General features: G+C 41.8%; 1 protein-coding gene across 7 annotated transcripts in view; it reads right to left on the bottom strand.

Moving 5' to 3' along the window:
* Dock10 (dedicator of cytokinesis 10) overlaps positions 1–25,797 on the bottom strand; it is a 255,903-nt gene that overhangs the window by 199,369 nt on the left and 30,737 nt on the right. For 4 of the 7 annotated variants that reach the window (XM_057761399.1, XM_057761400.1, XM_057761409.1 and 1 more), the window contains exon 1: positions 107–301. The exons of the other annotated variants lie outside the window; for them this stretch is intronic. In XM_057761399.1, coding sequence (XP_057617382.1) covers positions 107–265 — 159 coding nt within the window. In that variant the 5' untranslated portion in view covers positions 266–301. Of the gene's footprint in view, positions 1–106; positions 302–25,797 lie in introns of those variants that run through there. 7 annotated transcript variants of the gene reach the window in all.

Genomic DNA, 25,797 nt, shown 5'->3' with positions numbered 1-25,797 from the left:
TACATATCTTGGTCTGAAGCCAAAACACCAAACCCTCCCAAATTGCAGTGTCTATCTCCATAATAGCAGTTCAGACAAGAGAGTCTGTTTGCCAAACATACAGTACCATTATGAGGGTTCTGGGTCTACTCATTTCATCGTCACTTTCGAGAGGCACGATTTCATGGGATGGTTCCTCCTGGCGTCTTCTGCAAATGTGTGGACAGCTCCTCTGGACCACAGAGCGAAAAGCTTGAAGCAGAACAATGCTGGCAGTGCAGCCCATCGCTGCATCCTGGAGCCTACAGAATAACTTCTATGTTGATGCTATGTTTGAAAAACAGTGCCTCCTTGTCCCTGAGCACAAGCCTACACGGCAGCTGCAGCCGGCTCGCCCTCCAATCACTTCCTTGAGCTATGATCATCTGATCACGGCCAAATAGCTTGGATGCAGAGATGGGGAAGATTTGATCCACGGAAACTGAACACACTCAACAACATCAGAGCGTTTCAACTAGAAAGGATTTCTCAGCGCATTTCAAAGGCATGCTTTTTGTTCATTACAGGGACTGTCTTGGATTCTTGCTTCAGAATTTTGGGTAAATACATTTCTCTCTGTCTCTCTGTCTCTGTCTGCCTCTCTCTCTCTCTCTCTCTCTCTCTCTCTCTCTCTCTCTCTCTCTCTCACACACACACACACACACACACACCATAAATCATTCTTCAAATTAAACAACTAAAAATCAGACTTCATGTTAACTTTTCTCCTCCCAAGGCAAAGGAGGTGTATTGACTGACAAACAATAGTTCTAAAATATGTAAACACTATCAGAAGGAAGTTTTTCTGGTTATGATGTTAAGTCATCGGGGTTTTACTTTGCATAAATTCCAGAAGAGAAATTGGCACCAGAAATGTAGAGTACCCTGAATCAAGACAGTTTATCAAAAGTATGCATGCGATAACAGACCATGTGAGAGATGCCAGTGTTCAGCGTGATTTCTTCTCAATGGTGTGGCTGTTCTGTTCCCCCACACACAGTTCTGCAGCCTAATACATTTTTATATTTACATAGGCGGTTTGCAGGGCTGAAAACCTCTCTCTATCTGAGGTCACCCAGTGCACTCTGCCAAGCTGACCTCTTAGAGGCAGCTGGAAAACATTTTAACATCCTATCAGTAAGCACCAAGGCTTCATAACAACACACTGAGGTCTTTGGTAGTTAAGGGTCTAGTATTCTCTGACTTCTGTAAGACTAGTCACTTAGAAGGGAACCGTAAAGGGATGCTTAGAAATCACATGACCCATCTGGAATGGCCTCAAGATCTAATGGTATACTGAAAGCTAATAGGACAGCAGGGGATACAAGAGCTAAAAATATCTCATGGAAAATGGATTTTGCTTACAAACGAGGAAAGCATGAAATCCCCAGGAGGATTTCCAATGTTGGGATCTTCTTGCCAAGCTAATTCTTTCAGCCCAACTCTCAGAGATTTAAAGAAAAAAATCAAAACAAAACAACATTCTATTTAGTTTTGGGGTTCCTTGTGTCCAGAATGCGACTGTATGCTGCTTAGCAAAGGTTCGTTCTACTGTAAGGTGAGGTTGACTCAGCCACACTTAAGTCACTTTCGTAGAAGCATATAGCAAAATGCTCAGTTAGGCATTAATTACTCAGTAATCTATCACAACACAGTATCATTTTAATTGGTATGTCTGCCAGAGAAATAAAACATGTTTCTCTTCACTCTTTCCCCTCCTCTTTTAAGAAGTACTGACTGCCAATAGTTTTCATCTTGGTCTGTTTTGAGCAAACATATTTTAGTGCTGCCAGAGAAAGAAGAAAAAAATGCTAGCGGTGCTGGCAAGTCCTTAACTTCCTCTGGACTTTTGTCAACTTCCCTGCTCTCTCATCTAAACCATTGCACTTCAGACGACTGGGGCACTTACTGACAAGAGGCCACAGTTGAGATCATCTGGCTCAAGTGTATTGAATATGCAAGCGGAGTGCCAAGTGTGAGCCCGTGTTTGTGCGTGTACCCTTTGAAACATGGCTACGCCTCTGGGCTCTATGAATGTGGTGCTCACTCTACCCACCTCCCTGCAGTCTCATAGTAGCTCTCCCTCCAATCCTCTACATGGTAATGATCCTCTGCCCATGAGCACGTACCTCCAGCTCCAGGCAGACAATGGAGAGGGGAAGAATCCTAGCTCAGTCACACGCACTGGGGGTCCAAAGGCACACTTGTCTCCTGAAATTCCTTCTGGTCACCTCTCTCTAAGTCTGGCTAACACTCTGGGGTGGTGTTTGGAATCAGATGTTTTGGCAGATGGCATGGTCTTTAGGGAAATACATGGATGCTTTCTAGCTATTAGAAGCCTGTTTACATCGATCCTCTCTTTGCCTCTGAGGAATCTGCCCCTATGATTGACGGGCTGCTAGGGAGGGGCTTGCACTACCCTCCCCCGTCTTTCTTTCTCACTCCTTCATTCTTTCCTTCTGACTCCAAATATCTATTTTAAGAGAATACCCAAAGACGAGTTCCTTTTGAATTCAGTGTATAAAACAGTTACCCACTGGACGGGGAACAAAACAGATGAAAAGTGAGAAATGGGAATCAGACTTGTTTGACAGCTTTTATGAAAAATTGACAGCAAAACAATAACAAAGAGGCTAGATTCTGAGCACTAAGGTTATATGGAGGCCATGGGTGTGTCTGACTAGGGAACATAGAAATCTTAAAGAAGCACTCCCTCATATCAACATAGAATGTACATTGGCAGAAAGGAAATGTTTTAAAATAAGCTGTATAACTTTCATCAAGAGTCTGATGTTTTTCATATGAATCATTAATTTGGCTTCAAATATGATCAAATCTGTATATAACTTATGGAACTTTTCCTTTGCTTTCATCTATGTCCTTTTCCTAGGTGGACATTAGCTTATAATTTCATTAGACACTGACTAAATACAAACCCAGTAGGAGATATTTTGATTTCTTTTTCTAATGTGATATTGTCATTAACAATGTGCATTGCTAAGCCTCTCAAAGTGTTGGGAGCAAGTTTTTGAGTGTTTAAGACATTCTGTGTGCCGATACATTATAAAATTTTAAACCATGCATGGGGGCTAGGGAAGGCTTGGGAAAGCCATGTTGTGTAGATGTGGATTAACTTTCATTTCTAAAGGAGACAAAAGGAAGGAGGAAGGAAGATGTCATTACCAAGTTACTGTACCCCAGGCAGAAAGGTATCACAGGAAGTAAAAGGAAAGTGAGCAAAGATAGCAAGAAGAGGAGGAGGGGAAGAAGAGAAGAGAGAAAGAAGAGGAGGAAGAAGAATAAGAAGAAAAGAGGAGAGAATTAAGGGACAGGATAGGAAGTCACTTCCCAAATAGCCCATTTTACCTGAAGGGTGCCTGCTCTTGACTCCCAAAGCTGCTCATTGACTGGGAAGTGTACATCCTGACAGGTGGATGAAGTTTTCAGAGTAGTTGTCTAAGTTTTTTCTGTCCTAAAATTTCCTTTAGGAGCAGATATTTCTACCACTAGGGAAATGTATCCAAAGGTCTTTTTTCTTCTTTAATAGGAAAGGAAACACATTTAATTTAAATAAATAATGCCAAATGAAAGTATTGGCGTGCCCTAGCTTTGTTAAATTATGTAAGAGTTGTATGTTTAAATCTATACATCTCATCTATCTTGCCACATATCTAAATCTAGCCTGAGCATTCTGAATAGGAGGTAGTTTGCAGGATGAGGGTGAAGTATGGCTTCTTTGTCTTCCCAAACATTTTGTGCTTTATGCCTTTTCCTGATAATCAATGTAGACCTGAAGCTGGGGACTGGGAGTCTTCTGCTGTACTGAAAACTAGGACTGATCATGGAAAGGTTTGGGGTAGGATGAGAGGAGTTTTGGCATTTTCTGGACATCCTGGTGACATAGCCTTCACTGCTTTGCTCTGTGTGAGCTTTATTATTTCAACTGTAATGAGTTATGAGTAGATTTTCCTCAATAATAGAAAATGCATGGGAATGCTGAGATTTTAGATTATTGGGCAAACTTTCATGATGAAGATGGACTCCCCACCACATGGCCACACTTCGAGAAGAGGGTATTTAAGCAGTAGTTAAAGGTTAAGTGGCATCATAATTGAGGGGCCCTAATCCTCTAAGAAAGGTATTCTTACAACAGGAAGAAACACTGAGATTTGTCTTTCTGACTTTACATACAAAAGGTAAAGGGGCCACAGAAGACACAGAAAGAAGGCAGCTATACAGGTGAGAGGGAAACTTGAGTTCCAGTCTCTAGAACTGCAAGAATATTTGTGAAGTCTAACCCACTGTGCGTGTGCGTGTGTGTGTGCGTGTGTGCGTGTGTGCGTGTGCGTGCGCGTGTGTGCGTGTGTGTGTGTGCATGTGTGTGTGTGCATGTGTGTGTGTGTGTGTAGTTGGAAGTAAGATATTGCTTGGAAAAATCACATTCTAACAACAAAGTCCCAAGTGAATAACTGAATGACTCAACACTAACTCAGAGAAAGGTGCTCAGCCCCCTCAGTTCAATCAACCTCACACTCCTACCTACTCTCAAAGCAAGAATTCTTGGGGCATTGGTTCTCTCTCTCTCTCTCTCTCTCTCTCTCTCTCTCTCTCTCTCTCTCTCCCATGTGCCTTCAAGCCAGCTCAGTTTTCCCATAAGCAGAGTCTGCAGGCCCAGAATTCTGACAGTAGATACAGCACATTTGCCACCTTCCTTTCTTCCCCCAAACCACGTGAAGACATCATGGAGTAGTGTAGAAGGGACTAAAGAGAAGGTGTGTGTGTGTGTGTGTGTGTGTGTGTGTGTGTGTGAGAGAGAGAGAGAGAGAGAGAGAGAGAGAGAGAGAGAGAGAGAGAGAGAGAGGAGTTTCTGTCAGCAGAGGAGAATTGGAGTACCACTGAATGATGGAAAGTGAATGTGATCACACTAAGCAGTAACGAAAAGTGAAGGGTTGAGGAGTCACACAGGTTCAGTGGGAGGGTGCAGCAGGAGAGTCCAGAAAGGGCTCCCCAGCTGAGGAAGCAGGCAAAGAGATGAGAGAGATCAAATGGTAGGCATCTTTATCATTCAACAAGCAGCACACCAGGCGCCCGCAGCACTTACAGAAGGAGGAAGTGGCTTCCACTATACCTGGCACCCATGTGTTGGTACCTCACAGAAACCCTCCGTATGGTTAAGGTGGGGCAGTATCTAGCTTGCCTACCAGTCTGGTTCACACATCTTTGAACCAAATCTACAGCTGTCACACTGGTTACTCTAAGAGCATTACCAGAGTTTGTCAGTCTAAACAAATGAAGAAGGAACCTTCCAGTGTCCGTCTGTTTCCTCAGTCAGATACCCCAACTATGGAGAGCTTGCCATAGATATGCTTAACTTATAGAAAAATGGAATACATAGAATCAATATGTCTAAGCAACATGGCTCCAGTCTAAAAAGATTCTTGTCCTGATGATAGCTTGGTGGAAAGGCCACCGGTGAGCATAGGGTACAAAGCTAAAAGGCGCTTCAGTCTCAGAATCCAGTTGAATTGGAGACTCCATAAGAAGCAGGAAGTTTATTATCAAGGAACATGACTAAATCCTCTGATCCTCAGTGGTTGCCAGTGTGAAATGAGCATACATCCTTTGTCCTTGTATATATTAGTGTAACTATTACAACTAATATGATTGAGACAACTGAAAGAGAGTCTGGGTCATAGCAGGTATTGAGAGATCAAAAGTGGTGTTTCTTCTGCTAGTCAGGGTGATACATGTTTACTCGCCTCCCTTCATAGCCTCTGGCTTCAGCATGGATGTGATACTGCCCCTCAGAAGCTTCTCCTAACAGACCTTGCTTCATAGCCCTAAGTCTCAACCCATGCAACTGTACTCGCTTGTCTGGGTCCAGCACACAAGCTGTAATGTTCTGATGGATTTAATATTAAATGATGTTTCTGTTAACATTAAGACTGTGCCCACTTGGCTGACTATATATCCTGTGCTCCCCTTGCAGTCAATCCTCTGTGTGTGATACAATAGGGTAGATCCCTCAAGAAAGTACAGCTGCAAAGAGTACCCACTGTGCACTCAAGAGCACCCACTGTGTGCTCAGTGCCTTCATTTATTTATACCTCCACCTATAAAAGAGTGCTATGATCACCCCCTCTTTACTACCGAGGAAACTGAGGTACAGAGAGGCTCAATGACTCAAAGAATTGCAGCTACAGTGAGTCTCAAAATCTGAATTTTGTCACCGGCTTCAGAATCTCATCTTACAAGCAATTCTGAATGTTAATCATGTCGACTCTAACTTTTGTCTTCCAAAGGCAGGTGTATGCTAGACAAACCTTGGCTGTGATGCACAGCATCAGGGAAGCAACCCGAAAAAACACCCTGTTAGGGCTCATCAGAAGACTGAGATTTCTGGGATCACAATTGCAGAGGGAGCTTAATCAGTCCTAGAAAAATATTGGGGTGATGATTGGCTTAAGTCACATTGTATGGGGATTTAAATAACTTTAAATGCAACAAATTTGATAGGTTTTGATAAAATGTATTTATCATGAGAAACGATCACAAGCAGGAATGATTTCAGTCACCCAACCAACATGGCTGCCAGTGTGTATGTTTGGAAAGCGGAAATTCAGTTGGCATATTATGCAATCCCTTGCTGACATTTATGATTTGAGAAGATGAATAACACTGAAGTGCTCCCAGCACTGAAGTGCTCCTGGAGAGTCAGCTAACAAGATGGCCATGTTACAACTACATAGGACAAGAGCTACTTGTCTTCAGAGACAATGGCTATTAGATGGTGACCATCATATATGTTGATAGAGCTCACTTGCCTCCCAGACTTTGTATACTTGTCTTTTCACTCCTATGTGCTGTACTCTGTTGAGTTCTGTGATTGGGAAAAAATGGGAAAAGACCTGGATACCAAGGCAGTGAGTAACAAAACCCATCTGCTTATTTAACCTATAACAGATCTTCACATGGGAATGCCCCGAAGTCTTATGGGATGAACAAATCCATCATTAGAAATATAAAGATAAAATCATCATTACCATCACCACCACCACTAGGCTTCTTGTTAGATTTCTCAGAGGTTCAGCTGTTTCCAGTTTTCCAAAGCAGGGACTAGGAAGAATTTTCATCCATGTCTATGTGCAGATGGGAAGTCCCCTCACAGAATCTGAATTAAATGGCTAGAAAGTGTGTATCAAAGCCTTCTGATACGACATGTGGAAGTTACATACATCAGAGTGATTCTCCCTAAAGTACCAACTTGCTTCTCCTCTGCTTATATTGAGTCAAGGATTTGACATGCACTTCACTGGTAACCTATGACCTATCTTTCCCCATATTTTTGTTTATAGAGCTCTTCCCTTGCCTTCTTTCTCTCTTGAGTTTCACTTAATTATAGTGTCCTCCTTCTTCCAGGTGTCTTTCCCGTGTGCTGACCGAGTTGTACGATGATGCCCACTGGGAACAAGCATGTGGTTCTTTTGTTTTAAAAGCACAGGTGTGGTTTCCAAGCCCTCCTTTATCGTCATTGTCTTCCCTTTGGCACTGGTGCAGCACAAAAGCCAATTATCCTTCTGTTGGTACATTTAGATACATCAAAGAATTATCCTTCATTCTCTCTAAGTGAGCTTCCTGCTGAGTGCATGGATAATTTAAATGTTCCATTAATATCATGTATTACATTTCTCAGGTGGCTATGTTACAATGAACATAGTAAATCTTGCTGCTGCTTCTTCCTAATGGTGTAGGAGTTAAGCAAAGATTCAGGAAGCAGGCTGCCAAAGTGTAAGTTCCCATGGAGTCATTTGCTGCATTTCTCAGCCTGAGCAAAAATTTAGTCTGTTTTTTTGTCTGTTAAAACATTAGTACTCACGAGGACCCAGCACACACGGCAAGAGCTCATCCCAGCATCAGATACCAGGTAAGTATCCTGTACATATCATCATTGTTGAAAAACAAAACATTGCCTGTTTTCTTCCCACCTCCTCCTGAAGTGTTTTTCCCCCACCTGCCTTTTCTTTGTCCTTGGACACATAATGTTCCCTGAGTGATGGGGGAGTAAAGATTTTAGGTATGCCTCCCCTGTGCTTTGACTTTAGTTTCCATGGTAATGGGTCACAAGTTCCAGAGGCATATGCAGTCATTTTCCACAAGCAAACATATTTAAAATATTATAACAATGCTTGGTTAGCTTAAGGTCTCTCATTTTGCAACCTCAAGTATTCTAATCACAGCCAAGTCCCAGGAAGAATCAGATGCAGCTTCTACATAGCTAGAAAGAGATGGCTCATGTTCTATTTTACAAAGCTTCTGGGAGCAGTTGAGGGGACAGGTTTTCATATTGTCACTGCTACCATACATGGGAATCTTCAGAACTTACTGAGCTGAACTGGCAGTAGCTTTGGGTCTGAAACAAAACAATTCCTACTAGTCTCCTGATCAAATAGGAATATGGAGCAGTCAGTTAGAAGTAGAAGGATGTTCTTGTTGAAGGCAATCACACATAGTTCCAGAGGACTGTGGTCATTTCTACCATCAAGCCAGCCTACTGAGAACCATTAGCTAGACAGGACTTCAGCTCTGTTCCTGGTGGGAGTCATGAAATTGCATTGTTACAGTGCTGGACTCTAGGAAGTGGCTCAAGGCAATAAATATAAACTTTGAGGTCAAAACGATCTGACTTGGACTCCTGGTTTTATTGTCTGGAACATGACTTCAGTTCTCCTCAACTATCTAATAAGAGTTGTAACAAAGGCAGTGTTAGCACTGGCATAAATATTCTTAACTTTTCTTTTGCCATTACTTAATGCAATTATATTTATGCTACCACTTTCTCCCGGTTAAGTATCTAAAGGGAAAGTAATGATTCTGCAAATCAAGGTACACAGATAACACTCAATCAAAAGAGAAAGCTTTAGCATTAGAATAAGATACAAGGCCAGGAGAGATAGAGCAAGAAGTGTTACTAGCTCTACCTCACCAGGGAAATGGGCTCCAGTACATGGATGAATAAAACTAACTTAAAATATGAACCACCCGAAAAGAAAATGATCAGTAACAAAAGAAAGGACTGGTCGTAGACCAATCAAGGCTTCATGGCATCTGTGAGCTTTAAACAGGATAAAGGTCAATAATGAATGACATAGTGTTAAAGTCTGTATGATAATCAGCAATCACAATGACATGGATGTTCCAGGGAAAATCAGATGATGTCCAGTAGCCAAACTAGAGCATTAAAGAAATCTATGAGACTTTTAAGAATTTCTACTTTGACAAGCACTTCTTATGATTAGCGATGAAAAGCTAAGTGATTAAATTGAGTAAACTGAGCTATTTTCAAAAGTTAGCTATGGGAAAAATATTCTCAGACAGCAGTGGATAAATAAGCGATTAACTGTACCTCCAGCGCTTGTTCCATTTCATTCTGCATGCTTGCTTGGGCTTTTGAGTTGTGGCAGAAATGAACCACCCACGTCCTAAACATCCCTACTGAAATCTAGTTTATGATAATCATAAGCTGCTTTTCAAACAGAAAGATGACAGTCTTCAAAGCCACTTACAAATGTTCTCCCAAATCATCTCCAAAGAGGAGGAGGCTAGCAAATTGAGCACATCAGAGCTTTTCTTTTTCACCGGCTCAGGGGAGGAGTCCAACATGCCCCCAGATTAGGATACTTGAAAGGAAGCGGGACAAGTGAAGATTTAGCCAAGCATGGGGGCATGGTGGGGAGGGAGCCATAATGTTCACCTTCTCTTTGAAAGTTCCTGGTTTTAATAAACCTAGCTTATTCTGCTGGCACGTGAAGCCAACGTTGTTCCCCAAAAGGCTATGCAGCCTTCACTCTTGCCTGATGTGGTAGGAGAACCAGGGACGAGGTTATTTCTTAAGTGATGATAGGTAAGTGAGATCATCCACCCAGATGCTGGCGGATAGAAAAAAACCCAGTGGAAGAAGTCCTACAACCTGTGAGCTCACTGAGAGACACCCATAGACTCCAGTCACACAGCCAATGAGCCCAGTATGCCTTCCATCGCCAATGGCACCCGCAGTCATGGAAAAGCAGAAATGTTCGGTAGTGGGTGGAGAGAACGTTGGCTTCCAGCATTCCAGCAGAGAAGAATGCAAGGCAGAAGGCAGGATGTTGGTGTTTATCCTTTAGGCAAAGTGTCATTATCCTGTTTTCTATGCAAGTGCAGAGGCGAACAAACAGGAAGAAGGCTCATTTTTCATAAGGAAAGAGAACTGAGATTTGATCATGGAAAGTATCTGTCTCCCACCTCCCTTCTCTCTGTCTTCCACTCAACAAAGCTACAATGCCAAGCTGCCAGATGACAAAGGCACAATTTAAGAGGAAGTTCTCTCTGAGACTTCTTAGTTGTGGGAAGGGAGTGGACACAAGGCCACCAGACCAGTATTGCTTTTATGTTGAAAATCTCTGAAACAAGGATGCACCAAACATTGCCCAAAACAAGCTTCATGTATTCTTAGGTTTATAAAACATTCATGTAGTCAAGATACAATCCTAAACTACTATGCAAATTACTTGAACTGAACCTTAGACAGGGTCTGGTGAACACCCAACAGAGGGATGAAGAGAGACACTCAAGAGTGTCCTGTGGCTGGCTGTCATTGCTCAAGAATCACAGCTCTCTCAATAGCAAAGGCAATGTACTATATAGCTGTGAAATTCATTCAGTGCATGTGATTTATTGTTAGACAGGGTCTCACTATGGAGCTACAGTTAGCCTGAAACTTAGCCGTACAGACCAAGCTGTCTTTGAGCTCTACCTGCTTCTGCCTGTAGTAGTATCAGAGAGTTCCACAGTAGCCTGGAGTGGAGGATAACAAAAGTTTGTTTATTTAGGGATAAACTCACAGTAAGGATAGCGATTTGCAGTCCTCTGCATGTGCTGGGAACTGGAACCAAATCCAGCAGAAAAAAAAAGGGGGCCATGCTTGTTTTCCATCTGCACTTATACATAGTACATGAGACCACACCCAAAGTGGGTTGGTATCTTAAAGGCCATTGGCTAAAGGAGTTCTCACAACATCTGCCTACGGGAGACCGGGGTTAAAAGTGTATATAACACCATGTCTGGTATGATTTTAAAAAAATAAATAAACAGCTATAAATTGAAAGCAGGAAACATCTACAGAAAATGTCACTAAAATACACTCACATCAAGGTTGCATCTTTTTACTAGCTTCCATGTTAGCATGATTTGGCAAATAATCCTTACTGGTAATGTCTGTTGAAAGCTTTCAAGGAAGAGGTTGTTGGTTCATGTCCAGTGTCAGCAGATAAGTTCCTCCTGTCTGTCGGTATATGTGATACATTATTCTTTCATCCTATAGATTTCACCTTGTAGCTATCCCTCTAGTTTTGGAAGTAGATACCCAGTGTTGGCGAGCAGAAGCAGGCATATCCTTGGGGCTTGTTGCCAGAAAGCCTAGCCAAAAAGTTCAGTTGAATGACTATTTCAAAGACAAGGTAGAAAACAGTAGAAAGAGAAACTCAGAGAGACTTTTTGCTTTCACAGAATATATGTGGCCCAGGGCTAGAAGATGCTAGACCTGAAGAAAGACTCTCAGAGGGAAGACAAGTGGCTGAAATACAGTAAAGAAATTGAGAAAGGAGGAAGCAGAAGGCGGCTATGTGGGCATGAAGATATGGAAACATTCTGCCAAGCAGAAATGCATTGCTCCAGCGGCCACTTCTCTGTGTTTTCTCTCATGTCAGGTTCCAAAGCTGTAAAATTCTTCTACACCGTCAGATTTACCAGTGACTGGCACACATGCTTCCCTGTTTCAAATATTTCAGTTCTTAACAGGCCCCCTCCTTGTAACTGCTACTTTCTAGGATCAAAGTGCAGGAGACTGGACAAATGACAACCTACTTCCCATTCCTAGTTAGAATGCTACTCACTATAAGGTTTTCATTTATTTCTTTAAAAATTTGCCTCTGTTGCTGGTATGTGAGTCAACACTAACAGCTGAATGAAAACGAATGAACAAGTAGCAAACACATATCACCAAAATGTCTCAGCAGCATCTGGGATTTCTTGGCTCCACACTGTGGTGTTATTTGGACGATTGTTGCTCTCTTAAAATATTTACATATATCTTTCCCACATTCTTCTTCTTTATGATGAGAGGGAAGTTCTTGTGCTTTCTGTCCCATTTCTGTGAACTCTTGTCTTCCAGGGTCACACTCTGTCAATCACTGCCCTCCCCTCTACTGGCTCTTACAAAATAAATAAAATAACATCCTGTTTAACCTTGAAATTTCCGTGACACTCTTTGGCCTTCTCTCACTGACAAACAACAGAAAAATTTATTGACAGACCTCAGCCTTCCCTTCATCCTTCGCCCTTTACTCTTAACCTAAGGGTGTCTAGTGCGAACACTCAACTCCATCAATGGGGTGCTAATCATTCCAGGAAATGGTTTTATATAGGAAAGGGGTCGCGGAAGTTCTCAGATGCACATCCCTGACAAAGCATCATGCTTGAACACTTACAGAGATGAGCTTCTTGTGAGGATGGTCCCCAGGATGGCATTAGCAGCACCACTGCAGGTAGAGATGCTCTGCTTTATAGCCATGTTGGCTTTCCTCTTCTGTGGCTGCTCTCTTCCTTCCCTCACTGAATTAGTATTGACAGGGTGCTGCTGGATACTGTCCCATGTATATTGAGACTAGAATAACATACACAGGGAAACAGACAGCATCCTCCACACGCACATCTTATACATTGGTGTAAATATAAACAAAGTTCTCCTTAGGTAGTATTATACATAGATATCATTTTTGAGGGATTATTTAAATAAAGTGTTGTCTGATTTACTGACAATAACTTTGATAAAGAAAATTTTAAGTGTGAAAAAACAACCTTTCCCAGGCTCTCAATCTGAGAGTTGCAAGCTTTCAGACCCTATCAGGGGACACTAAACCATATTGCACTGCACAGCAAACATGCAGAAAAGCTCAGGCATGGGTTGAAAGCATTATCCTGTGTAGTATCATAGCATCCCCTGGATCATCCTTCAGACTGCATTCTGTCTGCAGTCACACAGAACTAAAGCAACGAGTGTTAGATTTACAAGTGACCTTGAGACAGAAAAATCACAGCGTTTTCAAGGGGAAAAGAATGTGACGTTCTAGTTCATGCTCCTTTTATGTGAAAATGCTGCTGCTGCTTCTAAGGAAGACACACATGAGCCCTTTGAAGTCACAAGGTTATGTCTTATCATCTGTAGCACAGCATTGGGATCACTCATCTCTCTCTCTCTCTCTCTCTCTCTCTCTCTCTCTCTCACACACACACACACACACACACACACACACACACACCAGTTTTGCACAACATAGAAAACTGGCTGCAGTTTCACTAATGCACTTTCTAATCATCTCCTGCTGACTTTTAAAATCACAGAGAAAGATGTCTGATTTTTAAGGTTCTCCCAGTATCTAGAAATAAATGCTTTGTTTATCATAACCCTTACGGAATCATTGCGATCATTATCAAAGTCCTTCATAGAAAACACCAAGGAGACTACGCCAACAAGGGAAGAAGTCCCTGCACTGTCCTGAGCATTTCCTCTCATCATTTCATGGAAAGCGTTAGTGCCACTCTTGTCAGAAGGCCAAAAGGATTTCAACATGTTCACAGTGTCTCAAGGAAGTCCTTGTCAGTAGCAACGGGGGACAAAGTGCCAGCTAGTTCCTCTGTGTCTTCCCCTCTGAGAACAACACAGAGAACTCAAGCCCTTACTAGGGAGAAAAGCCAACCACTAGAGACTGTGTTCATTTGGCGCAGGGTTTGCTAATTGAAAAGCCAGCCTACTAAGAATGGCTTAATGCTATTTTACGTCAACAAAAGGCAGACGAGGGCTTTTATGGACACTGGAGTGTTATCTTCAGAGTTTTAATCATCTAACTATGGAAAGACAAAAATTCATCCCATCCCGACTGCCACAGCTACCACAAATAAGGTGCCACACTCAATATAAATTCATTTCTCATATTTCCAATAGATAAAGAAGTCCCAGACCAAGGCAACGGTAGATTTAGAGTCAGGAGAGGAATTTGCTTTCAGGGTCACAGATGTCAATATCTGTTTCCTCACATGCTGAAAAAAGCTGCCTAGGGCTTGATTCCATTGATTAGGACTCTGCCCTCTAACAATCAGACTTCAAATCCCTCCTCTTGGTCTTATCGCCTTGGTGTTAAGATTTCAACATTTGAATTCTGAAGCAAATGGAAAACTTTCAGACCACAGTTGCTGTGGAGGGCCAGTTAATTCTGTGCAGAGGTTTAGATGTGGTTTCGTAGAAGCTATTCACTCTAAATCACAAATGTTGGGTAATGGATACAGGTAGAAAATGAAGATAATAAGGTCCTTAAAGATGAGAAATTGGCTTCAGAAGCAAACAGCTTTAGTAGGTAAATATGCTGGCCTTTTCCACATAAGCATCGCCCCCTGGTGTCCATGGAGAGAGGACGCTTTAAGAGCAAACATTTTTGTCATACTGCCTTGTAAGAAAGAGCAAACTGCTATCCCAATGCTGTTTACCCCTGCTCTCATTCCTCCAGCTCTTCATCCCCAACTGCATCACTGGAAAAGGCAGGTGCAGCACGCAACAACAAACTTTCTCAGTGTGTTTACGAAAGAAACTGTTTCTACTTCTGAGAGCATGTTATTGACAGGCATATCATTAATATTTTGGTTTTCCTGGCAGGGATTTGATCAATTGTTCAGTTCTGCTGAGCTCAAAATAATAATGAAACACAGTGTTTTAGCAGTTACTTGCCATATTGGCGACGGCCGCACCACATCTCAGGAGGGTGCCCCCACATTCATTTCTATCTACATATGCAGATGGAAAGGAGCCAGTGATAGTGCTTGCTCCTAACAGCTTCCATAGTGGGAGGAGCTGAGATTGTCCTAGATACTCAGTACTCACTGTCGAACTGGTATGACCACATCAGTGCAATTTATACCAAATGGGCAGAGAGGAACAAGCAACAAATGACACAATGATGTTGATGGCTATAATGATGACATCAAAGCCAACACCCTTAGAGGGAAGGCTAATGCGAGTTCCACATTCCGTATCTGTCTGAGGATGGGTTACATTTTTGAATCAGTGTTTGGGGTAGACATCCTCTAGGAGAGGCTCAGCACACTAATGGCAGGAAGTGAAGGTGGCTCTTTGACACACTAACCCACCAGAGCTCTCTAGTGCATGAGAAGAACTACCCCATGACAGAGAAGCGGTCCATAATCGTGAAATAATTCCTCCCCAAGTTTACTGATGTTTAAACAGATGAGTGTCCTTTGCGCTTGGGATGCAGCTCAGCAGGCTGCTTGCCTAGCATTCAGGAAACACTACATTAAACTGTGGGTGCTGGCGGATGCCTATATCTTAATCAGTGTTCTATTTCTGGGAAAATTCACCACGACCAAGGCAGCTCCTAAGAAATAAAGCATTTAATTGAGAACTTCCTTACAGTTTCTGAGATTTGACCATTATTATTATGGTAGGGAGCATAGAGGCATGCAGGCATGGTACTGGAGAAGTAGCTAAGAGTTCTACATATATCCTGACCCACAGGCAGAGAGAGACACGCTGGCATGAACTTTTGAAACCTCAAAGCTCACCTCTATTGACATACTTCCTCCAACAAGGCCACACCTCCTAATCTTTCTCAAAAAAAAAAAAAGCCACTTCCTGGTGACTGAGCCTTCAAATATATGTGCCTGCAGAGGCCATTCTTATACAAACCACCAAAGTTTATCATCTCAACTCTTGAGAGGTAGATGGAGGAGGATCAGAAATTCAAGATTGCCCTCCACTATATACGGAGTTTGAGGCCAGACTTGGCTACAAAGGGCCCTCACAAAAACAAAAACAAAGAATTGGATATATTTATTTGTGCAAAGGCAAGCCCCAAACACAGAAATATATTTCACTTATTTTGTTTTCAAATGAAAAGATTTTTTCTAATGATCGTCTTTGTGCTAAGGTTCTACAGAGTACTGTTTTTATTTCATTAACATTGCTGATCCTGAATGGGCTTCTGGCTTGCTAAATCTACAAGAAATGCTGTATTTTACAAGTTCTCTAACATGTCAAAATAATGCCAAGGATTCCTAAACTGTGGTAGAAAGGACATCTTTCTTTTGTTTGAAATATCCGAACTGGAACCTCATAGTTGCTCAACCGTGAGTCACAGAAGGCCTCCTCTTGGATGCAGTCTGCTCCCCCAAAAGTAAATGTCATAATAGATTAAGGGATATTTAATAATCATAAATTGTGATGGCTGACATTTCTCAGGCTGCCTGTGTCCTGCCCACTTCCATATTTAATCTATGATACAAATATATGGTTACCCGTTACCACCAGAGTAGGCAAAGTGGTACCCTCTACCCTCTAGTCATAATCTCTACAGCACGGAATAGAGGCCGGCTTTGGAAACACCTGTATTTAGACATGAACTACGATCTGAAGGTAAGAGCAGGTTGGATCATGCAGAACAGAAGAGCCGCAGTGAGAAGAAGAAAAGCAGAGAAGGCCCCATGGAAATGATGGCAGACACTAGACCCATGTGGGCCAAACTGGGAAAAGATACTGAAGGAGGCTTCGCAGTCCCTCTCCTGGGAGAGGGTGGACCCACTGATTTGCTTTCAGCTTCTGGTTTGTGATAGGGCAAACCAGTTCTCATAAATCCATCTGGGGTAATCATTGGTTAACAGCACCTGAAGGAAACTCATGCATGCATCCTTCAAGTTGACAAGCCAGAATCTCAGAGAGGCTGAACGGTCTTTTCAGAGCTGCACAGCTAGCGTTAATATATGGAAGCAGAGATATTTTCTAACTGATAGTTGCCTTACTCCACTTTTGCCACTAGAGCCACGTGCTGGCTTTCCAGCCAACAAAGCACCTGTGTACCTAGGAGGGAATTAAGGAAACGCTGAATGCGTGCTGAGGCAGAGTTTCAGGGCAGCCTCATCCTGCAGCTTCCTGGCTCCAGAATCAATTTTTGTTTGCATTAGAAGAGCCATTAGAGTCTGTACATCAGCAATTCAGTTCATGTGTGGCCCAGCTTCCCAACAAAGGGATAAGACAATTCTATACTTGACCCCCAGAGGACCTGTTTTATTTCTCTAATCATAAGTATCATCGTCTTTACTCATGCTGGGCAATATTACAATGGAGGATGGACATTAAGTTAAATGTATAAAGAGTCTCAAATCAATCCAAGTCTCTCAAGAAACTAATTTTAGAAAGGAGGTCATTAGATAGATTATAGTAGGTTTGGAAATGAATTGAGGAGAGAGACCTCATATTCTTGTTAGACAGAACAAACTTTAGACCGTTGTATCACAAGACGGAGATTTTACTACCCTCTAACTGAGTAGTTTAGGGACTATAAACTCCTAAACTCTCTAGGAGCAAAAATAGTGATTTTTAGACTTCAGGCAGAACAGACTGACTTGCTGTTCCCAGCACTTCTTCACTGTCAGAGATCTGTGTTCTAAGTTGAAATTTGAGTAGAAATAAGACAAGGTTCCCAATTAAAACAGCACACCTGCAGCCAGGGGGACCCAAATGCCAGGGCTATCAGATTATCTGATGGGGGTGAGAGAACTCACCAGACTGCAGGCAGAGGCTTTGAGGACATGTGGAGGGAGCCTAGTGACTTGGGAAGGTGCAGTCCATCATAGAATTTATTAAAGGAGTGATAGAATAGTCTTGGATCCGTCATCTGCCATTCTGCTTCGTTGTAAAGGATGCAGTGGGGAGGAGGCCTGTCAACTCGTGGGAAAGGAAGCAGAGGTTACCAGAAACCAACAGAGATCACTGAGGCCAAATCGGGTCACCATAAACTTGTTTCCTTTTCCCTTGGCCCAAGATAGGAAGATTGCCCGAATTTTATGATGGCATCTGTGAGATGTCCAACTTGTTCCTCAAGACACTATTGGAGGGTGGTCTATGGCAGTGGGCATCTTGGTTCTGTTGAAGCCATTACTTTAAACAAATGCATGAATGAAACCTGAGGCTGGGCCTGGCAAATAATTCTGATGACAGTATGAAACCGGTAGGAGAATTAGGTTGACGTAACCAGGATTCTTAATGCTCTCATATGTAAGCAAAGTCTAAAGCTCTGCTCTTCAGTGAAGGGTTAAAATGAGATGCTGATTTGAGTAAAGAAAACAATCACAAATATAGAAAGGAAAGACGCTATTCAATGGTGGGTTTATAAAAAATACTTGGGGATCAATAAGAGCTAGCAATGCAGTAAGGAACATAATATTAGGTTGTATTCACAGACTAGTAATTTAGGTAACAACTGGACTGACAAGATGACTCAGCAGGTAAAGGAACTGGCCTTCAAGCCTGATGAACTGAATCCCCAGGATTCACATGACAGAGGGAGAAAACCAATTCCTGCAACCTGTCCTACAACCTCCATGCTCGCCGTGATACAAACACACCTTCACAACCACAACGGCTTACGATAAGTACATAAGTAAATGAGATATAGTCATATTTTAAGACAAAGAGAGGATAAGGTTTTCTTGTCACTAATTATACTGGGAATACTGGTCTGGTTCCTGATGACAGAATAGCACAGGTATGGACAAAGAGCGACTCACTGCAAGGGAAGCAATGGCATTAAAACATGTGCAAGTGTAAAATGCAATGAAGCGTGACTACTCTGAAAAGAAAAGTCTGTATAGGACATACCAATTATTTTCAAAAACTTTAAAGTGGCAAGAGCTAGAGAGATGGCCCAGAGGTTAAAAGTATTACCCTTGCAGAGGTCCAGAGTTCAGCTCCCAGCATCCACCTGATGGTTCACAACCACATGCAACTCCAGTTCCAGGGAGTCTGCTTCCCTAGACACTGCAAGCATGTGGTGCATATACAAACATGTAAGCACTCATACACAGAATTTTTTTTAATTGGAAAAAGTCATAGCCAGTAATATGAACTCCATTCTTGAAGAGACTCTACTACCATCTGTTCTTGGAGTGGTGTGGCAAAACCCCAAAGAGACTTTGTGTGCATGACAACATGATATGCTCAATATATCTCAAAGGGGGTAACTTAAAGCACTTCTGGAAGCTCATGGGATCTTTTCTGGTTCAATATCATTAAGAATATTCCAGAAACACAAACGTTACCCAGAATGGAACTGTTCATCTATCATACATGCAACACCCATGGCTTGAGCAAAGAGTTTTCAACATGTGTGGTGTTGCATATCATTAGTTATTAATGATTGTTTCCATCAGCAGCTCATACCAATGCTATAGAGTAAGAACATGCGTGCTTTAAAAGGGTCAAAACATCTTTTATCCTTTTCAATAATTAGCTGGCTCTTTCCCCTCAAAATTTTAGGATCTTCTGTAGCATCTTTTTAAAATATTTTATTTAGTAATTTGTGTTTACTTTGGTTAGGTAGAATGTTATGTCTTACATAAAAGTCATTTTTCTTTTAGTTGAAAGGTTACTATAGAAACAGAACAGAACCATTTTAATGTAGTCACGCTCAACCTTTTACTCATGAGTCAACCTATTCATTCAAGCATTTCTCCCTAGGGGGCACCAGGTAATCACCAAAATTTCACCCGATAACTACCTAAATTTCCGTTAAATTACCAGTTGGGAGCTCTCATCCCACTTCCTCTATTAAGGTGTGCAGAACTCTCATTATGTGTCGAGAATCATGGATCACAGAGAGGGCAAATTATGGCAGAATTCTGGTAGGTTCTATAATCATGTAGAATCTGTAGGATCATTTTTATCCATATTACAGAAGAAAGGGAAGTTCAAGGGGTGGGACATATAAATAACACAACCCAACCGGAAGCAGAGGTCTACTGAGTGCACCCTACGGTTCCATCTGACTCCCCACTACCTGAGCAATGCCTGCTGTTCACCTGTATTCCCTCCAACCCGAGGTAGAACTGAACTCAACAGCTTGCTGCGACTTTGTTAATGGGGCATTACCATGTTCTCTCTCACGCTCTCCTTCGCCGTAACACCTACATAAAATATTCCCAGTAGATTTTGCACCCATCACGTCTAAGTGAAGAGTCTACTACCAATACATTTACAAAAACCTTTCAAACCTGGCCAGCTAAAAGCTCTCAATCTCACGTGATTTTATGGGGCAAACGGCCAACGTAGGAAACATTGAGAAGAGGAGATTTGGCGCCCTCTAGAGAGAAATGCTTGAATAACTAGGCCAACTCACAAGAAAGGGGTCAAGAGGGACTGGGTTAAAATTCTGTCTCCAGGATGTTTTTAACTAAAAAGGCTTGTCTGATTTTCATTGAATATATAACTTTCTATCAGAAGTAAGGCACTAATCATTGTATCAAAATATTGACAATAGCTTATATCAAGCCCCATAAAAGTAAAACTTACACAGGAAGCTGGCTATTTAAACATGTTCGACTGAACTCCTGTCAGCAAAAATAATTAGGGTTCTTTTTCTGAAAATTCAAAGCACAAGAGAATAGTATATTCCTTCTATCCATTTACTTTCTTCAAGCAAATTAGAGTTGGCCTTTGTAACTATCCGTGTAAAATCCTGCTTCTTCTTTCCTACGGTCTCTCGAAACTCCCAGTTCCTTTTGCTGTGATCAGCAGCAGATGAAGGGAACAGACAAATCCTTATGCTGAGACCTCTTCAACAGCAGTTAACTAAAACGGACTAAAAGACCTGTTACAGTATTTTTTTTATTTAGATTCAATGCAATGCTTGGGTCCCATCACACTTAATGACATGATTAATTATTTTCTTTTTCTTCCAATTTGTTACCACTGTGGAGCTGGAGAGCTGTCTGTGCAGTTCTGGAGCTGAAGAATTTTCGAGTCCTTTATCTCTGTCTATCTCTGTCTCTCTATCTCCCTGTCTCTCTGTCTATGTCTGTCTGTTTGTCTATCTCTCTCTCTCTCTCCTCCCTCCGTCCCTTCCTCCCTCTCTCTCTCCCTCCCTCTCTCTGTCTCTCTCTCTCTCTGTCTCTCTCTCTCTCTGTATGTTTGTGTGTGTTTAGTTTATTTCCATCTGGCAAAGCACATCATAACAGCAATCACTTGTCGCAGAAAGATACCTTCCTGTGCACGACATGGCAGGACTGATCAGCGGTAGTGTGGCTAGGGTCGGGGTGAGGGGTGTCATGAAATCAATCTATCTTGTCAGGGAAAGGAATCTTCTTTCATTTTTGTTAGCATACAAAATCATGCCTTTCATTATGACATTTTCGTGCAGATTGTACTAGTTACTTTTCTCACTGCTGGGTGAAGCAGTTTAAGGGGGCACCGGGGTTCCTATTGGACCACAGGGGGGCAGGGTTTCTATTGGACCACAGGGGGGCAGGGTTTCTATTGGACCACAGGGGCGGGGCTTCTTTTGGACCACAGGGGGCAGAGTTCCTTTTGGATCACTGCTTCAATACCTACGGTCTATCATGGCAGAAATCCATAGGAATGACTGACCAGGAAACAGAAAACAGAACCGGAAGCCAGAACCTATAGCCCTCAGGCTCTGTCTCCAGTGGCCTACACCTGCCTTGTCTGACATATTCCCCAAAGGCTTCAAAAATTCCAATGCATGGGACAAAACCGGTCTCGCTGAACATAACGGACAATGAGGACTACTGAGAACTGAAGAACAATGGCAATGGGTTCTTGATCCTATTGCACGTAATGGCTTTGTGGGAGCCTAGGTAGTTTGGATGCTCACCTTAATAGACCTGGATGGAGGTGGGTGGTCCTTGGACCTCCCACAGGGCAGGGAAACCTGCTTGCTCTTTGGGCTGAGGAGGGAGGAAGACTTGATTGGGGGAGGGGGGGAATGGGAGGTGGTGGCGGGGAAGAGGCAGAAATCTTTAATAATTAAATAAATTAATTAATTAATAAAAAAGAAACAAAAAGCAAATAAACAACAACAACAACAACAAAAAATTCCAATGCAGCACCCTTAGAAGGGGAACAGCTATGCCAAGATCTCAACCTGTGGGGAACACGGTACATCCAAAGCATAGGACGTTGTGTGTCATTCACGTCTCGATTGTCTTCCTTCCCCTCCTAATGTCGTCTCGGGGACAAAGCTTTACAACATCTAAGTAGAGATAAGACACACAACCCAGACAAAAAGGCACTGGGCACCAGTATACATTCCTGTGCCTGTTTCTTCTAAAGGTATGAGTTTCAGCAACGGAAGGGCACTCCTGGCGTTCGAGTCAGATGGTTCGCACAGTTTAGGAAGTTAACATTTTAAGCAATGGATTAGAGTTGAGGGTATTGTTTAAAATGTGAGAAATAAATGCAGAAAAGGAAACAGATGTCCATGAAGAGAGAGAAGCAGAATCCGAAGCAGGACCTCGGCCCCTTGCGGACCCTTCCCTTCCAGGCAAGTATTCAGTCCATATAAAAGAGACCAGCTCCGGTATCCTGATACCCTTGCCCTCACTCTTCTAAACCAAACCCAAGGCCTGGAGAACAGATCCATCACCTACTGTGAAGGGACATCACAGGAAAACATCCCAGGTTTTAGCAGTGAACTCCCGGAAGACTTATTCGGACTTACTGTAAGGCACTGTTTTCTGACAACTCTGATGGGGACACTGATGTGGGATTTGTTACGGCAGATGTCCCACCCAGAGTCTTCTCCCAGGACACAGGGCTGGGTGAATGACCAGTGCAAAGACTTTGCAACATTGAATGAAAAAGAAAAAGATAAGTTGCCAGAAACTCTTGTGGTTTTAGGCAAAATGGAGAAGATACACATCACACACTTCTTCATAGCTTCTTTCCTTGCTGCTAAGGAGAAAGAGCTGAGCTCCCCAAAACAAAAACAAAAACAAACAAATAAAAACTCTTGCTAGAAGTATTTGCTCCAGATATCCTTAAAATGGCTCATTTTAATTTCCTCATCAACAAAGGGGGCGGGGAAGCTGAAAATCAAGTTATGATTTTCCTGAAACCATTCTGTCTAGCCACATGAAAGGGAAGTTGGAATTTGGGTACTGAGATTTGCCTTGGGTTGTGTTGAGGGTTCAATGTTTAAAGACCTTCTATCTGGGTTTTATAACCCCTCTGGGCCAAAACATAATGGACAACAATCAAACATGTCTCCTTCACACCAACTAAAGGCAAGAATTATTTTGAAGGAGGTTTGGAAAAACGTTTGCAGGCATGCATGAGAACCAGCCAGGGAGAATACATACAGCAACCAAAATATGTTCCTAAGTTCTTCTCACTTTAATCATAATTCCATACTGAATTCCATCTGCATTCTCTTTATTTGCAAAATAAGAAATAAAACAATCCCCTAATCCTTTAATGTTTCTATAAAATAACATGTGTTTTCTCTTCCATGTTTGAAAAGCTAGAATGACAAGAAAATTCTAATTTTACATCAGATAGGCCAAAAGAGTCCCTGGCATATGCCAAACTGATGAAGCTCTCACAGTTTTGGAAACATTTATCCCATTTGATGACTGTAACTAATTACCGCAATAATGTGAGCCATGGGGAGTCGGCCACAGCAGTGTAGTTCAGTCCCGGCTTTTAAAAAAATGGCTCTTCACAACAGACCCACAAACAAGCTGCAATGACCATTGCCTCTTTCTTTTCTTTCTTTCTTTTTTTTTTTTACAGAGAGGTGGTTGAAGCGCTTTCAGGTTCTCCTGTGACTACAGGTCATCTAGAAGCCATGGGCATGTAAGAAAACATATAGAAATGCATTTTCCTAATTGGCTGCAATAGGATTAAGTGAAATCTCAGTCCTGATCAATGCTTCAAGCTAAGTCATATCACAGAAACTATGCAGTTCATCTCCTTGTTAAAATCAAACCATGTTCTTTTTTTCACTCCAAAAGTAGAATTCTTAGCTCTCTATAGGAAAGAACCATTGACCCTTTGGGTGAGAAGAGTCAGTGGCATCTCCTAACTACAAATGTCCCTGAGCACTCAGAAACACATTTATTGGCATTTTTATGTGGTACTCAAGCGATGACAAGAGTTGTTAGGTTCCGGAAAACATTTTTAGGTTCTTTATTCTCTTGTCTGTGTACTTCAGTAAACTGCCATTTGGATAATAGCAACAATTTAAAAACTCAAAATTTCACGGAGTTCAGCCATAATAAAAAGTTATTTGTAATAACAAATATGAAATCCAGCTTAAAAGCTCAACTGAGGGAAAAATGTTGACAGCTGAAGGAAAAAGTTCCTTAAATTAAATGTGCACTATCAACCTTGCTATTCTTTGTCTCTAGGGATTTCCTATGATGTCACTTCTTCCCGAGGGATACCAGGTGGTATGGCAGTTCCAAACACTTTTCTTAAGTATCTTTTGGGAGGAAAGAAAAAATTGAGACATAATTTTGGACATTTCTTTGTTTATAAAAAGTTTGATTGCTTGAAAAAAATTCAATTAATTGGAAGAAAATTCCCTGTTAAAGTTTTTAATCTAAAATATGTAGTACATTAAGACATTATTACTAAGGCTATTCTTTAGTTTGTAATAGGTAAGATTAGATCTTACATTTACTGTGTAAATACTATTAAACCTTGGCTTGTGCATGGACAGATGTTGCTGTACTCTTTAGTCTTAGAGGTAATCACTATACCTTGACACAATTCTCTTGCTCTATTCTCCTGTCATTAAAGAGTCCAATATTTTAATATTTTCTTTCTCCTGCTAATGTTAATACAGCTAAAGCCAAAAGCCTAATCTTTCGTGCTTTTAATATCTTGATTACTCTTAACAACTCCATCATGTGTGGGATTAATATTTTTAGTTCTCCTTTGAATTTTGTTCTTCAATACCAGGTGTAAAACTTTTCATGTGTGTGACACACATTTGGTTCCTTTAAGAATGCCTGTGTTCATCCTTGTCACCACTTTTACAGACATGTGCTTGGCATGGGGGTGTGTATGTGTGTGTGAGTGTGTACGTACAGGTGGTTGTGCATGTGTGTGCATGTGAAGACCAGAAGACAACCTTGAGTGTCATTCCTCAGAAACCATTCACTCTGCTCTTTGAGACAGGGTCTCTCACTGGACTGGAGCACTGCAAGAAGCTTCACTGTCTGTCCAGTGAACACAGGGCTTGCCTGTCTCTAGCTCCTCAGTGCTGGGATTATAAGCACGTGCTGCATTGTCATTGTTCATAATGTAGGTTCTGGGGATAGAACTCAGATTCTCATTATTGCAAAGCAAGCATTTTACCCACTGAGCTATATTTCTAGTCTTTTCTCACCTTCTAAATATCTTTTTAAATTGATTTTTATTGAACTCTACATTTTTCTCTCTGCTCCCCTCTCTGCCTCACCCCACCCCCTTTAACCTTCCCCCAAGGTCCCCATGCTCCCAATTTACTCAGGAGATCTTGTCTTTTTCTATTTCCTATGTAGATTAGATCTATGTAAGTCTCTCTTAGTGTCCTCATTGTTGTCTAAGTTCTTTGGGGTGTTGGTTTGTAGGCTGGTTTTCTTTGCTTTATGTTTAAAAACCACTTATGAGTGAGTACATGTGATAATTGCCTTTCTGTGTCTGGGTTGCTTCACTCAAAATAATGCTTTTTAGCTCTATCCATCTTCCTACAAAATTCAAGATGTTGTTATATTTTCTGCTGTGTAGTACTCCATTGTGGAAATATAACACATTTTCCTTATCCATTCTTCAGCTGAGAGGCATTTAGGTTGTTTTCAGGTTGTAGCTATGACAAACAATGCTGCTTTAACATAGTT

The sequence above is a fragment of the Chionomys nivalis genome, chromosome 2, assembly GCF_950005125.1.
Source record: "Chionomys nivalis chromosome 2, mChiNiv1.1, whole genome shotgun sequence".
Classification (NCBI taxonomy): domain Eukaryota; kingdom Metazoa; phylum Chordata; class Mammalia; order Rodentia; family Cricetidae; genus Chionomys; species Chionomys nivalis.
This window is presented reverse-complemented; position numbering and strand designations above follow the sequence as displayed.